Source organism: Neoarius graeffei, chromosome 13 (genome assembly GCF_027579695.1).
Source record: "Neoarius graeffei isolate fNeoGra1 chromosome 13, fNeoGra1.pri, whole genome shotgun sequence".
Classification (NCBI taxonomy): Eukaryota; Metazoa; Chordata; class Actinopteri; order Siluriformes; family Ariidae; genus Neoarius; species Neoarius graeffei.
This window is the reverse complement of record NC_083581.1, coordinates 25,857,291-25,872,542: the sequence shown is the minus strand read 5'-3', so window position 1 is coordinate 25,872,542 and position 15,252 is coordinate 25,857,291. Positions and strand designations below refer to the sequence as shown.

General features: G+C 40.5%; 1 protein-coding gene across 1 annotated transcript in view; it reads left to right on the top strand.

The window, feature by feature from the left end:
- Positions 1-1,989: 1,989 nt before the first annotated feature.
- LOC132895884 (ankyrin repeat domain-containing protein SOWAHB) overlaps positions 1,990-15,252 on the top strand; it is a 63,481-nt gene continuing 50,218 nt past the window's right edge. The window contains exon 1 of the mRNA XM_060936637.1: positions 1,990-2,277. Within this exon, the coding sequence (XP_060792620.1) occupies positions 2,154-2,277 (124 nt within the window). The 5' untranslated portion in view covers positions 1,990-2,153. The remainder of the gene's footprint in view (positions 2,278-15,252) is intronic.

The following is a 15,252-nucleotide window of genomic DNA, read 5'->3' as shown; positions in this document are numbered from 1 at the left end:
ATTTTGAACATTTTACATAAGCTAAATACTGTATGTATACATTTGGTAAGAGGTTTTGGGTTTTTTTTTCAAGTGTTTTTCAGATGATTAACAACTCTGACCCATCTAATGGGGTTCTACCTGAATCTGTTTCTGAAAGGGGAACCATCTGTTTTGAGGCTGTTGATTTTTGACTGTCATGATAAAATGCTTAGTATGTAAACCTTTAGTAAAAGGTGTTCCTCAGGTGTTCTTCAAATAGTTATCTAGCTGTCTAAGAGTTCTATGTGGAACGGTCTTTGAAAGGAGAACCCTCTGTACTGAGGTAATTTTAAACATTTTACCAAAGCTAAATACTGTATGTATACGTTTGGGAAGAGGTTTTAATTTTTTTTTAGAAGGGGAACCATCTATTTTGAGGCTGTTGATTTTTGACTGTCATGATAAAACGCTTAGTATGTAAACCTTTAGTAAAAGGTGTTCCTCAGGAGTTCTTTGGATGGTTAATGGTTCTAGATGTCTAAAAGAGTTCTATGTGGAACGGTCTTTGAAAGGAGAACCCTCTGTACTGAGGTAATTTTGAACATTTTACATAAGCTAAATACTGTATGTATACATTTGGTAAGAGGTTTTGGGTTTTTTTTCAAGTGTTTTTCAGATGATTAACAACTCTGACCCATCTAAAGGGGTTCTACCTGATTCTGTTTCTGAAAGGTGAACCATCTATTTTGAGGCTGTTGTTTTTTGACTGTCATGATAAAACGCTTGTATGTAAACCTTTAGTAAAAGGTGTTCCACAGGAGTTCTTTGGATGGTTAATGGTTCTTTTTTTTTTTAAAAGATTTTTTTTGGGCCTTTCTCACCTCTATTGGATAGGACAGTGCAGAGACAGGAAACGAGCAGGGACCGGGAAACGACCGCGGGTCGGAATCGAACCCGGGTCCCCGGATTTATGGTATGGCGCCTTATCCACCTGAACCATCTGTTTTGAGGCTGCTGTTTTTTGACTGTTATGATAAAACGCTTAGTATGTAAACCTTTAGTAAAAGGTGTTCCTCAGGTGTTCTTCAAATAGTTATCTAGCTGTCTAAGAGTTCTATGTGGAACGGTCTTTGAAAGGAGAACCCTCTGTACTGAGGCAATTTTGAACATTTTACCAAAGCTAAATACTGTATGTATACGTTTGGTAAGAGGTTTTAATTTTTTTTTAGAAGGGGAACCATCTATTTTGAGGCTGTTGATTTTTGACTGTCATGATAAAACGCTTGTATGTAAACCTTTAGTAAAAGGTGTTCCACAGGAGTTCTTTGGATGGTTAATGGTTCTTTTTTTTTTTTTAAAGATTTTTTTTGGGCCTTTCTCACCTCTATTGGATAGGACAGTGCAGAGACAGGAAACGAGCAGGGACCGGGAAACGACCGCGGGTCGGAATCGAACCCGGGTCCCCGGATTTATGGTATGGCGCCTTATCCACCTGAACCATCTGTTTTGAGGCTGCTGTTTTTTGACTGTTATGATAAAACGCTTAGTATGTAAACCTTTAGTAAAAGGTGTTCCTCAGGTGTTCTTCAAATAGTTATCTAGCTGTCTAAGAGTTCTATGTGGAACGGTCTTTGAAAGGAGAACCCTCTGTACTGAGGTAATTTTGAACATTTTACCAAAGCTAAATACTGTATGTATACGTTTGGTAAGAGGTTTTAATTTTTTTTTAGAAGGGGAACCATCTATTTTGAGGCTGTTGATTTTTGACTGTCATGATAAAACGCTTAGTATGTAAACCTTTAGTAAAAGGTGTTCCTCAGGCGTTCTTTGGATGGTTAATGGGTTTTAAAGTGTACGTGAAACCGTTATATTTTCTCGACTAGATTTTCATCTCATCTCATCTCATCTCATCTCATCTCATCTCATGAACGTTCTTCAGCACCAAGTACAAACCGGGCTGTAAAGGGTTAAACCGTAGGAGGCGCGCGTGCTGAATTAGGGTGGAGTGAACTTGGGCATCTCCTGTTACTCTGCGCTCCTCTCTCTCCTTTATTTAATTAGGCAGCTCCACATCAAACCGCAGCCCTGTTCGAGGAGTTTATCCTTCTGATGGAAAATAAACCACGCTGTGATATTCCATAAGGCAGCGTTTAGATGTAGCGTGAGGGTGAAGCGCTGTGACTGAGATAAACATGGGGGATGTGAGTGAAGCTTCTCTCCTGGACTATATCTGTTCCTCTGGAGGAAAAGTGAGAAACTCAGACTTGTTGAAGACCTATAAGCAGTTTGTAAGCCACAGTGACTTGCACCTCCGTGGTGAGTAGTCTAAATCCCGGCTGTATTTCCTGTCTTTTCCTTTTTTCCCCCCCTCACTGATATTGATTGACGGTTCTGTCACTTCTCTCTCTCTCTCACCCACAGTAAACATGTCGGTTCTCAGTTCTCTTTACAAACGCTCTCGGGTCTCAGCAAAGACAAAATAAAACTCAAATAAACTAAACCCATCTGCTTTACATTAGAACGCTGATGAGGTTACAAATCGGGATTTCAGTCATTTCCGTTTGGGCTCGCGCGCACAAAACATGTCCTCAGTGGTGCTGAAGAGCTGCGGGGCTAAACTGACCCCCCCTCTTCATTTTACCTCATTGGTTTTATAAACCACACAGCTCTTCATTCAACACCAGGCTTCCTTTCAGTGCATCAATAAATATATTTAAAAAAAACACACACACATCCTAAGAAACCTTTATTCGTCACATGCACACTTCAATTCATCCTCTGTACATCAACCTAACTGCATGTCTTTGGATTGTGGGGGAAACCCACACAGACGGGGAGAACATACAAACTCCACACAGAAAGGCCCTCGCCGGCTTCGAACCCGGGACCTTCTTGCTGTGAGGTGACTGTGCTAACCACTACACCACCATGGTGAAGAGAAGACCCTGGAGGTCATCCAGCTGTTCATCTGCTTTTTTTTTTTCTCATCTCATCTCATTATCTCTAGCCGCTTTATTTTTTAGGTCGCAGGCAAGCTGGAGCCTATCCCAGCTGACTACGGGCAGAAGGCGGGATACACCCTGGACAGGTCATCACAGGGTTGACACATAGACACAGACAACCATTCACATCTACGGTCAATTTAGAGACACCAGTTAACCTAACCTGCATGTCTTTGGACTGTGGGGGAAACCGGAGCACCCGGAGGAAACCCACGCGGACAACATGCAAACTCCACATAGAAAGGCCCTCGCCGGCCACGGGGCTCGAACCCGGACTTTCTTGCTGTGAGGCAACAGCGCTAACCACTACACCACCGTGCCACCCTCATTGGGGATAGATTAGGGATAAAATTGGCTCATGTCTTGGGTCATTCATTTTCTGTAAAGCTGCTTTGGGACAGTGTCTATTGTTAAAAGCGCTATACAAACACACTTGACTATATTTATATTTTTTCCCCTATAAAGACATGTATAGGCTAAAATGAGCTGTTTTCAGCTGAGGTTGTTACAGTATGACAGTTTCATGGTTATTGTATGATTGAACGGTTATTTCTCTGACTGATTAAGATGCTTTAGTGTCTGACTGTGACTATTTCCCTCTGGACTTAAATCACACTACAACAACCTTTGTTTCGGGGCACAGTGGATGTGACCATCTTAAAAACCCTTGAGCTGTGGAATCCACTCCTCCTGTAAACCTATTACACTGTGACCTTTTAGCGACTTCTTAACTTCATCATACACAACAGTGATGAAACACACAGAAGAACATGGGATTGCTGACCAAAACTAAACAACTATCTGTACGCGGCTATGTTTTTTCACTTCCCTTTGTCAGTCACTCTCTCTCTTTCTGAGTTTATTACAACATTATTATAAATACTGACAATGTACATGTTACGAACACGTCAGCTCTCAACACAAACTCTATTTCCCACAATCCATGGCTGGCACTGTGCTCTAATCCCAAGTTCATAAGAAACTGGGATGTATGAAGAAAGAATTATATTGCAATGGAAACTCATTTTTCACATTTAAGCTGTGGCGATTGGATTACCGTGCCAAGAGTTACCAGGTCTTAGACTGGAATGACTATCGCAAGAGGAACTGCGATGGAAACCTCTCATCTCATCATCTCTAGCCATTTTATCCTTCTACAGGGTCGCAGGCAAGCTGGAGCCTATCCCAGCTGACTATGGGCGAAAGGCAGGGTACACCCTGGACAAGTCGCCAGGTCATCACAGGGCTGACACATAGACACAGACAACCATTCACACTCACACCTACGGTCAATTTAGAGCCACCAGTTAACCTAACCTGCATGTCTTTGGACTGTGGGGGGAAACCGGAGCACCCGGAGGAAACCCGCGCGGACAACTTGCAAACTCCACACAGAAAGGCCCTCGCCGGCCCCGGGGCTCAAACCCAGGACCTTCTTGCTGTGAGGCGACAGCGCTAACCACTACACCACCGTGCCGCCCAATGGAAACCTGCTTTATAATAAAGTTTGTACAAAAAAAAAAAGAAATAGGATGTGTAAGACTTCCACAGTACTTTACATATATAAACTATGAAATAACATATATGGAATATGTATGGAGTTACGTGGTAAACAAAAAAGGTGTTAAAAAACAAAATATGTTAGATATTTTAGACTCTTCAAAGTAGCCAGCATTTACCTTGATGACGCTTTGCACACTATTGGCGTTATCTTAACCAGCTTCATGAGGTAGTCACCTGGAATGCTTTTCAATTAACAGGTATGTCTCATCAAAAGTTAATTAGTGGAGGGGTTTCTTGCCTTCTTAATGTGTTTGAGATCAACCAGTAAATAGTAAAAAAATAAAATCAATAATAATAACACAAAATAGCCCTATCCAATCCACAATTGTAGTAATCCATATTATGTCAAGAACCGCTCAACTAAGTAAAGACAAACGACAGTCCATTATTACTTTAAGACATGAAGTGACTTTTAATTAATAAAAAAATAAAGAGCAAATGGGCAGCGTAGTGGTTAGCACTGTCGCCTCACAGCAAGAAGGTCTGGGTTCGAGCCCCGTGGCCGGCGAGGGCCTTTCTGTGCGGAGTTTGCATGTTCTCCCCGTGTCCGCGTGGGTTTCCTCCGGGTGCTCCGGTTTCCCCCACAGTCCAAAGAAGGTTAGGTTAACTGGTGACTCTAAATTGACCGTGAGTGTGAATGGTTGTCTGTGTCTGTGTGTCAGTCCTGTGATGACCTGGCGACTTGTCCAGGGTGTACCTCGCCTGTAGTCAGCTGGAATAGGCTCCAGCTTGCCTGTGACCCTGTAGAACAGGATAAAGCGGCTAGAGATAATGAGATGAGATAAAGAGCAAACATTGAATTAGTATTAGAATGTGTGTCCAAACTTTTGACTGGTGCTGTCTATAAATGGACGGTCTTTTTTCGTATTTTGTAGTAAACATGTCAAATTTACTTTTTTACCTTTACTTCTCATTACTATTTAAAAACTATGTTTGTGATAGAATGCTGTCCAAAGATTTCAGGTAAATATGTAAACCTTTCATAAAAAGGTTTAAAACCCACGCAGACAACATGCAAACTCCACACAGAAAGGCCCTCGCTGGTTGCTGGGTTCGAACCCAGAACCTTCTTGCTGCGAGGCAACCATACAAGCCACAACACCACCGTGCTGCCACGGTGAAGAGAAGACCCTGGAAGTCATCCAGCTGTTCATCTGCTTTTTTTTAATTTATTTGTTATTTAGCGATAACTTTTCTTATTACAGAAATCACCTTATTACCTTCAAGCACCAGAGTTCTCATTTTTGGGAATTCCTAAAGATTACCTCAGTACACAGGGTTCTCCTTTCAAAGACCATTCTACATAGAACCCTTTTCGACAGCTAGAACCATTAAGTATTCGAAGAACACCTTTTGCTAAATGTTTATGTATTTACCTCAAAGCATTTTATCATGACAGTTCAAAAACAACAGAACCTCACAACAGAGGGTTCAACTTTCAAAGACCGTTCCACATAAAACTCTTAAAACCGTTAACCATCCAAAGAAAGTTTACATATCTATCTGAAATCTTTGGACAGCATTTTATCATGACAGTTAATAAAATGTGACGTAAAAACAAGAGAACGGATTCAAATCGAACCCTTTTAGACAGCTAGAAACATTAACCATGTAAAGAACACCTGAGGAACAAATTTTTAATAAAAAGTTTACCCAAAGGGACTCATCATGAAAGAGTTAAAAAAAAATAAGAACCTCAAAACAGAGGGTTCTCGTTTCAGAAACGGATTCAAGTAGAACCTCTTTGGGAAGCATGAATGAGGAATGCTTGGGAAAAAAAAACTTTTAGCAAATATTTACATATTTAGCTTATGTGAAATCAATCAATGCTCAAAAATTACCTCAGTACAGAGGGTTCTCCTTTTAAAGACTGTTCCACATAGAATCCTTTTCGACATCTCAAACCATTAACCATCCAAAAAACACCTGAGGAACATCTTTTACTGAAGGTTTACATATTTACCTGAAATCTTTGGACAGCATTTTATCATGAGAGTTAATAAAATTTGACGTAAAAACAAGAGAACAGAGGGTTCCTCTTTCAGAAACAGATTCAGGTAGAACCCTTTTAGGCACTTAGAACCATTAACCATCCAAAGAATAACTGAGGAACTTTTTTTTTAAAATATTTACCGTACATGAATTCAATGGACAGGATTTTAACATGATAGCTGATAAAATATGACATAAAAACAATAGAAACTCATCGCAGAGGGTTCCCTTTTCAGAAACGCTTCCAAGTAGAACCCCTTTAGACAGCTTGAACTGTTACCCATTCCAAGAAGACCTTTTACCAAATATTTGCATATTTTAGCCAAACTGAATTAATCGGACAGCACTTTAAGCTGGCAGTTAATAAAATCGGACATAGAGATGACTGATAATACTAAGAGGTTCACCTTTCCAAAAAACGTTCCAAGTAGAACCTCTTTAAACAGCTAGGACTGCTAACTATTCAAAAAAGGAACACATCTCATCTCATTATCTGTAGCCGCTTTATCCTTCTACAGGGTCGCAGGCAAGCTGGAGCCTATCCCAGCTGACTACGGGCGAAAGGCGGGGTACACCCTGGACAAGTCGCCAGGTCATCACAGGGCTGACACATAGACACAGACAACCATTCACACTCACATTCACACCTACGGTCAATTTAGAGTCACCAGTTAACCTAACCTGCATGTCTTTGGACTGTGGGGGAAACCGGAGCACCCGGAGGAAACCCACGCGGACACGGGGAGAACATGCAAACTCCACACAGAAAGGCCCTCGCCGGCCCCGGGGCTCGAACCCAGGACCTTCTTGCTGTGAGGCGACAGCGCTAACCACTACACCACCGTGCCGCCCCCCTGAAATCATAGTACAGCATTTGAATGACAGTTAGTAAAATATGATGTAAAACGACCTGTTAGTGCTTAAAGAGAACCTCACAACACAGGGTTCCCTTTTCAGAAAAGGGTTCATAAAAAAAAAAAGAGAGAAAATATTTGGTCAAACTGATCTTGTCAGGAATATAAATGAATTCGAACAAATGAGGGAGATGTGGTTGGTTCATGGTTCATGCAAATGAATTTGTGAGAAACAGAGCAGATGTTAGCCCCACCCTGGGACTTTTGTAACTTTTAGTCATGAGATTTGTTATGAATTCAGCAGTGTTATGAATAACCATGTTGGTTTTGACTGTGAAAGGCTACAACTGTCCTAAACTTGGTATCCATGAAAAGAACCTTCAAAGACAGCTGCTGCCTTTATCTTACATTCATGCTAGTAAGAAACAAAGCAACAGATTTCTCGTGAATTGTGTATTGAGGCGTTCCAAAGGAAAATCAATCTTGGAAGGAAAGTAACAGAGGCCGTTGGTGGATCCAGTGGGTGTATGCCAGCTTGCCTTGCCAAATTTGCCAACAATGCTAGTCCAAAGCCTACAAGAGATGAACAACATGAGCAACCTCTTGCTTGCTGGTGAGGGCATAGGGTTATGCTGTCTAACCAAGAACGGTGACCTCCTTCTGATTGGATCAAAAGTGTAGTAATGGTATTTCAAAGTTCAATTCAGTTGAATTTGATTTTGTTTGCAAAGTGTTTTTAACAATAGACATTGTAGTCAAGACCACCTAAACCATGACCAAGACAAAACCAAGACTTCGAGGGGTTGAGATCAAGTCAAGACCAAGACAGGGCGAGACCGAGTCAAGACCAGGACCAGACCAGTGTGTGTGAAGGGGTAGGGAGGGGTGACAGCTGTTAACAGGAAGAAGAATTTCAAATTAGCAATGAGTCACGTTATTGGTTGCACTTGAAGCAAGAAGTTTTACATCCAGTCACAGTAATGATGTTAAGGCCAAAAAAAAATGTGTGTCTTTCCGGTTACCCGACCGACCCTAATCCGTACCGCCCGACCCTAACCTTTTTTTTCGTTTTTTTCCCAGTTGCGACTTTTACATATAACCCAACCGCGTGAACCGGAAGTTTTTGTCACTCACTGGGAAAATCAGGGCTTTCCACAAGCGCCGGTTGCCGGCCATACAGCCGACTACACAATTAAGTCCAGCTGGCTACTTTAATGACTATTTTTGTAGCCCACAGGCTCTAAATATTAGTTTTCGATTTTAATAAAATTAAATGTTTATCTAACGGACTGACAATAATGTCAAACTGAACCGCACTCATTTAAGTTGTGATTCGCGCTGTTTGTACCGATAATAACCACAAATTCCCCGCCGACTTCATTGATCAGGGGAGAGTAACTCATCCGCGGCCCCGACATGCGGTGTGCGCGCGCACTCGGCGGAGGCAGTAGTGTGTCGGGGCCGTCGGAGGGAACAGAAGCAGAGAGAACACTTATTTTGTCTTTCACCTAGAGACATGATTCAAACTTTAAAACGGAGACAAAATTCTCCTGTGTGGATCTGGCATTCAACTTTTTTGCTAGGTTCTATACTTTTTGATCAGTCACAGATCAAACACCATGAGCACATCTGGAGAAATTCAGGCTTTATAATGGGTGTCTATGGCGTTACACACCAGTGGCGCTCAGGAGTTTAGAGTGTAGGCAGCTTGAAAAAAAAAAAGCTCTAACTTTCTCATTTAAACTGTTTTCTCAGCCACAATGTTTTCACTCTACACACACAATTTTCTCAAAAGTTGTAGTCACACTTGTCTTGATTCACACAATGTGTCTCCCTGAGCGATAGGATTTACAGTTTTTGAATGAGAAGCCTGAAAGTAAGGAGAGGACAGCCGTGCTCTCCCATAGACTCACATTATAAACGTGGCAGCGCTTAGTTGCAAAATCAGAAAAGTCACTTGTTTTTAACTCGCTCTAGTGTCCACATTTTTTACACTAGGGACAAAAAAAAAATTACATTAATGTGTTCATGGGAGCCTTGTAGCGCTCAATGTGAAAGAATTTTGTGAATAGCTCCTTTCGTTTCCGTGTAAATCAGCGTTGTTTGAGGAGAGGGAACTCTGAGAAAAAGCGCTCTTTGCTTGTTATATGGTGTCTTTTCCCTGCACCGTTACCAAGGCAATGAGCTGCACTCAGGGAGCAGAGAGGGGCGGGGCTGCTCTCTCTCTCTCATGGTGTATTGAGCTGTTATATTTACAGAAAAATTCATGTTAAAAGGTGTCTCATGCTGCATCAGATTCATCAGAAGGTGGTAACTCAGGTGACCTGCAAAGAAATTCATTATATTTTGTGAAATTATTCCTGTCTAAATATAGGTTATGGCAGCCATCTTGAAAAAAAAATAAATAAAAAAAAAGCCTGCCTACCTACCCTAGTTTTGAAATCTCCGTAACCGGAAACACACATATATATTTTTTTGGCCTAACAAATAAATCAGACAATTTAGTGAAATCCCCACAGTTGTGGTGTTGATTGGTATTGAAGTAGAATCCCGAGTCCTCTATGTCCGAGACCAGAACAAGACTGAGTAAAAATGCGGTTGAGTCCAAGACGAGACCGAGACCTTCAAAAAATGGTCTTGAGATCGGTCTCGAGACCAAGACTGGTCTCAAGTACAACAGCACTAACTGTCATAAAGCAACTTTACAGAAGTCTGGATGTAGATTTGGATTGCCGATGACCAAGTCAAATGGGCAAGGAAAAACTTCCTGAGAGGACGTCAGGAAGCAACCTTGAGAGGAACCAGAATCAAAAGTGAAAGTAAACCCTTCCTGTTCTGGGTGACACCTGGATAGTAGGATTATCTCATCTCATTATCTCTAGCCGCTTTATCCTTCTACAGGGTCGCAGGCAAGCTGGAGCCTATCCCAGCTGACTATGGGCGAAAGGCGGGGTACACCCTGGACAAGTCGCCAGGTCATCACAGGGCTGACACATAGACACAGACAACCATTCACACTCACACCTACGGTCAATTTAGAGTCACCAGTTAACCTAACCTGCATGTCTTTGGACTGTGGGGGAAACCGGAGCACCCGGAGGAAACCCACGCGGACACGGGGAGAACATGCAAACTCCACACAGAAAGGCCCTCGCCGGCCCCGGGGCTCGAACCCAGGACCTTCTTGCTGTGAGGCGACAGCGCTAACCACTACAACACCGTGCCGCCCTAGTAGGATTATTACTAAATCATTACTCTTCTTCAACAGCATAGTGTAAAGGAAGTGTTGTGAATAAGATACAGGTCTTTATGATTACAACAGCCGTTCTTAGTTACAAATCTCTAAACTGCCCATGACTTATTATAAGATGTTGAGATTTTCTAAGTAAGAACTACCACGTACACTGATATGGACCATCACATTACGTATTTGAATTTAACCACTTAACCATCTTTACATCTTAATTAAGCATATGGATTTGAATTAAATGTTCCACTACAAGCGGAGCCATGGAGCCGTGTGTTCTCTCTGGATGCTGGAGTCCAGCTGTGCACAAAGCCGCTCACATCTGGCACCGTCTGACCCCGATGTCCAATTATCAAATTGTTTCTGAGCATTCCCAAATCTGTTGCAGTGGGATAAAGCCCTGCCAATGTAAACAAGTTGTTTGTTTTGTGAAATGGTCCTTGGGCAGTTGCTATTTTCGTTGTGGGAGCATGCCGATGTGAACATCTCTGGTCACCATGAGGAGACTGAGCAAAGGGTAATGAATAACTCTTAAAAAAAAAATCAGCTATGTCCCTCAGGAGTTCTGTAGACTTGCCTGGTTGAATGCTGGCTTCCCTTTTGGGTTTCCTGTTGTTGTGCAATTACTGTCCTGCTGGCAGGAAAACGGAAAGGTTTCAGCCATCGTAGGCATGCTCTCTTTTATAAACACAAGCCAACACAACACAAGTATTGAAAGCACCGGCACTCTTTTGGTACTAATTCATACAGTCGATGCTATCTTGGCAGCAGTGGCTTTCTGTTTGTTTCACACGGACGTTTTAGAGATTGTAGTCTTGATAACTTATTACTGTCGTGTTTGGAAATAGTTGGAAAGGTTACTGAATACAAAATTACGCTTAAGCTAAATATTTAGGCTTTTTCCTTACTGCAAGCCAACTTTGCTGAGGTTGGAGAACCTTGGAGAAATGTCCATTTACAGTCATTTAAAAAAAAAAAGCTGGTTGAAACACCACCAAAATGTGAAGAGACAATGGGACAGTGGGAGGCAAAATGAAATCATCCAAGGGTAATGAAGTATAGACTAGCTCTCCCTAGTCAAGAATGTTTGGCATTCTTCAGACATGCGTGAGGTTAATCCTTACCTAATCTTGCTTATCTTTAATGTTAAAACCATCTAAGAAATCCACTGAACTAATGATATACTGCACACACTGTGGTTTTGGTGGTAATTTTTTTTTTAATTTTCTGCTTAGCATTAGCGATGTTAGCACCAATGGATTTGAAACCAATTTGTTTGGCAACTTATATTTGGGTTATTTTACAATCAGGGTACAAAGTTTGTGTTACAGGGATCCAAAATTCAAATTGATTCAAACTGGTTCTTGTACCAGTTTTTAAAGGGGAACAGAGGGCAATATATAGAGTAAATATAACAATAAAACACACATTAACGAACCTTATTCAAGACTTACAAAAGTTTTTTGTTCTAAGGTTGGAAAGTTATTGTTGGGTTCACCCAGAAAGAGACCCCGATTCCTTCGTGCTGACGCCTTTCCCTCGGGCCCGAGGACGAATCAACAGCTCGACAGAAACAGACAGGGGAACACCTGAGTTGTTCACATGCCAGTTTATTCGCACAGTCACTTTGTCAAAATGAAAATATTTTTGGAAACGTCTTATAGTGTTTCTGTGTTTATGTTTTGTCTTCGTGTGTGTGTGTGTGTGTGTGTGTGTAATGGGTGTGCGTCTATGTGGAAGTGTGTAATGATCTTGAATCAATCATAATATAATAACATATTTTTGCTGACAGTAAGGTACAGATAGATATCAGAGTTTTGGCTTATAATCAATATTATGTCTAATTTTCATGGAATAGTATGGAATGTTAAACATAGATAATGTCTAGTCTACGGAGAAGGTCAAAGACACTAGTTTGCACAGAAAGGATCTTAATAATTAACATGAATAATTCTTAACACATGAGTGTGTGGTCAGTCAGTAAATTACATCTTGATTCCATCAACATAAGTAAAATAACAAATAACAGTATGTCTTTAATAATGCTAAAACAAGGAATGTTATAAGAAAATAAACATAAAAAATAAGAACAACTTAACCACAAGAACAATGAGAATATGTCTGAAAGAGAGAGAACAATTAAACAACTAACAGGATTAAACTCATAACTAAATTAGGTTAATGCTTTTAAACTAAAAATCCTTAGAATCATAAGATCTTAATTATAATTATAATGTCATTATGAAACTAATCTAGAACTATAAAACTAACAATCACGGAATGCATTCATTAATTACGGGATCCAAATCACTACCATAGTATATTTCAATATATTTCAGTATATTTCATAGCTTTTATGAAGCTATGACCTAAGGTTCAACTGAATGGATTAACATAAACATGAACTTTAATTCTACCATTTCAGAGTGTGTATGAGTCGATCTGACACTAAAACAGACCTTCAGACACTTCTCTGTTCAAAATACACATTCATAAACAAAATGTTCCCAAACAATGTCCAGCCGGACCTAAGGTCGTTTCAACAGAATAAGCCAAGAATTAATATTTCACTAAACTTACATATATCTACATATATCCTGATTTAACCTACTGATTCTGATTCACATTCTGATCATAACCTACATATAATAAAATTTGACCTAACAGTTATAGTGTTTTGAAAGTAGCTCGAGCAAACTATTTCCGCAGTTTGAACAGCCCGCCATGATATTAATTTTATCCAATCAGAATGCACGTTCATTTTCTCTGCGTAACACTCATGACGTATGTATGTGCCCAGTTGTGTTGGCTCATTGAGGTTGGGACGAGCACGTGTGAATCGGAAAGTAGGATGAATTGTAAGTGATCGGCTACACAATGCCACAGTGTGTTGCTTTCGGGTGTAATAACAGGACCGATGGAAAGCATAACGATCCTCCAGACATGTCTTTTCACTCGTTTCCGCTGAAAAACACCAAGCGAGTTCGAGCTTTCTTCTCTTCTTTCATCATCACCGGAGTCGAGAGGACCTCTCCTAGGTTCAAACTGGTACCCTTCTAAGCCATAGCCTGCTTGCAGCGTGTCTTGCGGGATCTCTTCGTATGATTCGACAGAGCTGTCGCTTTCACTTGATGCGCCCGACGCCATGATTACACGCTTCTCTCCTAGTGCAGTGGGTAGGGCTGACGTCACGGTCTTTTAAAAATGGCGACTCTTGTGCCGTTTAGCGTACCGACTATTATATTTACAATTACCAAGATATTTTGTTGTTTTCTAGTATATAAATTTGATAGAATACTTAAGAATACATTACTTTGTCACATCAGCAACTGTATATATTATATTTGGTTCCCCTTTAAGTGAAGGACAAGTTAAAGAACAGATTTCAGGTAATTTTTTGACGTGTGTATGGTAGTTTTGTGTAATCTGCTACAAGATGGGAGAAACAAATGAAGTGATTCTCGGAGAGGACTTTTTTTTGACAATTCAGAATCCACTACTTCCATAGTGCTTTTAAATATAAGGCTGTAAGCTTTGTGTTCGTTGTCGCTAATATTTATGTCCCAATATCTTGACCACATTTTAGGATGAAAATAATCATTTTAGATATGTTATTTTATATTGAAAAATTAGCTGTCTCAGAGAGGACATTTTTTTGACATACTAATTTGATAGTCTGAAAACTTACTGGCATTCAACATTAAAACTTAACTATGTTTCCAATGATACGGAACCAAATATTTGTTTTATGGTATAAAGAATGATTTAAATGCATCCCTTTTGGAGCTACCTGTGGTCAAAAAAGCACTTTTTCTAAATGACACGAGTAATTTTGCTAAATATGACATATATTGCCATACATTCACCAAAAATAACGTTATCACCAAATTTTTTTTTGCATGGTAAATAGAGCTATCACAGGGCTACAATAAACAACCAAGTTTATTTAGTCAAGCCTTTTGATATTGAAGATAATAAGTGTTAAATGCATACATGCCAACCTATACGGAATGTCTGTATTTTATACGGATTTGATTCAACAAACGTAGTATACGGGCATATAAATAAAGTTATACGGATTCTTTAAAAAAAACTTCAATATTTATTTAGAGCTATGATCAATTCCCACGATGATAAAAGAGCGCATAACATTTACAAACGTACTGTACACCACAGACAGCCAGTAAAGAGTCTTATGAAATCGCGCGTTATCTTGTGGTAGCGAGACTTCGTTCCACTTTTGATCATGCGCACACCGCATTGCGAGAATCCCGCCAACCGGGAAGTCATAGACATATAAACATAGACGCCGCCTTCTGCGTAGAATCATACGTCATCCTCGCCGCCATATTGGATGTGGCAAAGTGGAGATTCTTCAACCGTCTCTGGTATAGCTTCTAGACAGTAGCCGAGAATAAAGATGCCTCATTCATGTGCTGCGTTTAACTGTACCAACAGGTTTACCGTCCAAACGAGATCACATGGGATTACCTTTCACAGGTGAGACTGGAAAAATACTTTTCATTGTATTTGGTCATTATAATTTTACGAACAGATTTTCCTGACTTTGTGGCTAATATGAAGTCTCGCGCATAACAGCCGCTCGGTGAAACCTGTCTCCAAACAACGAAGT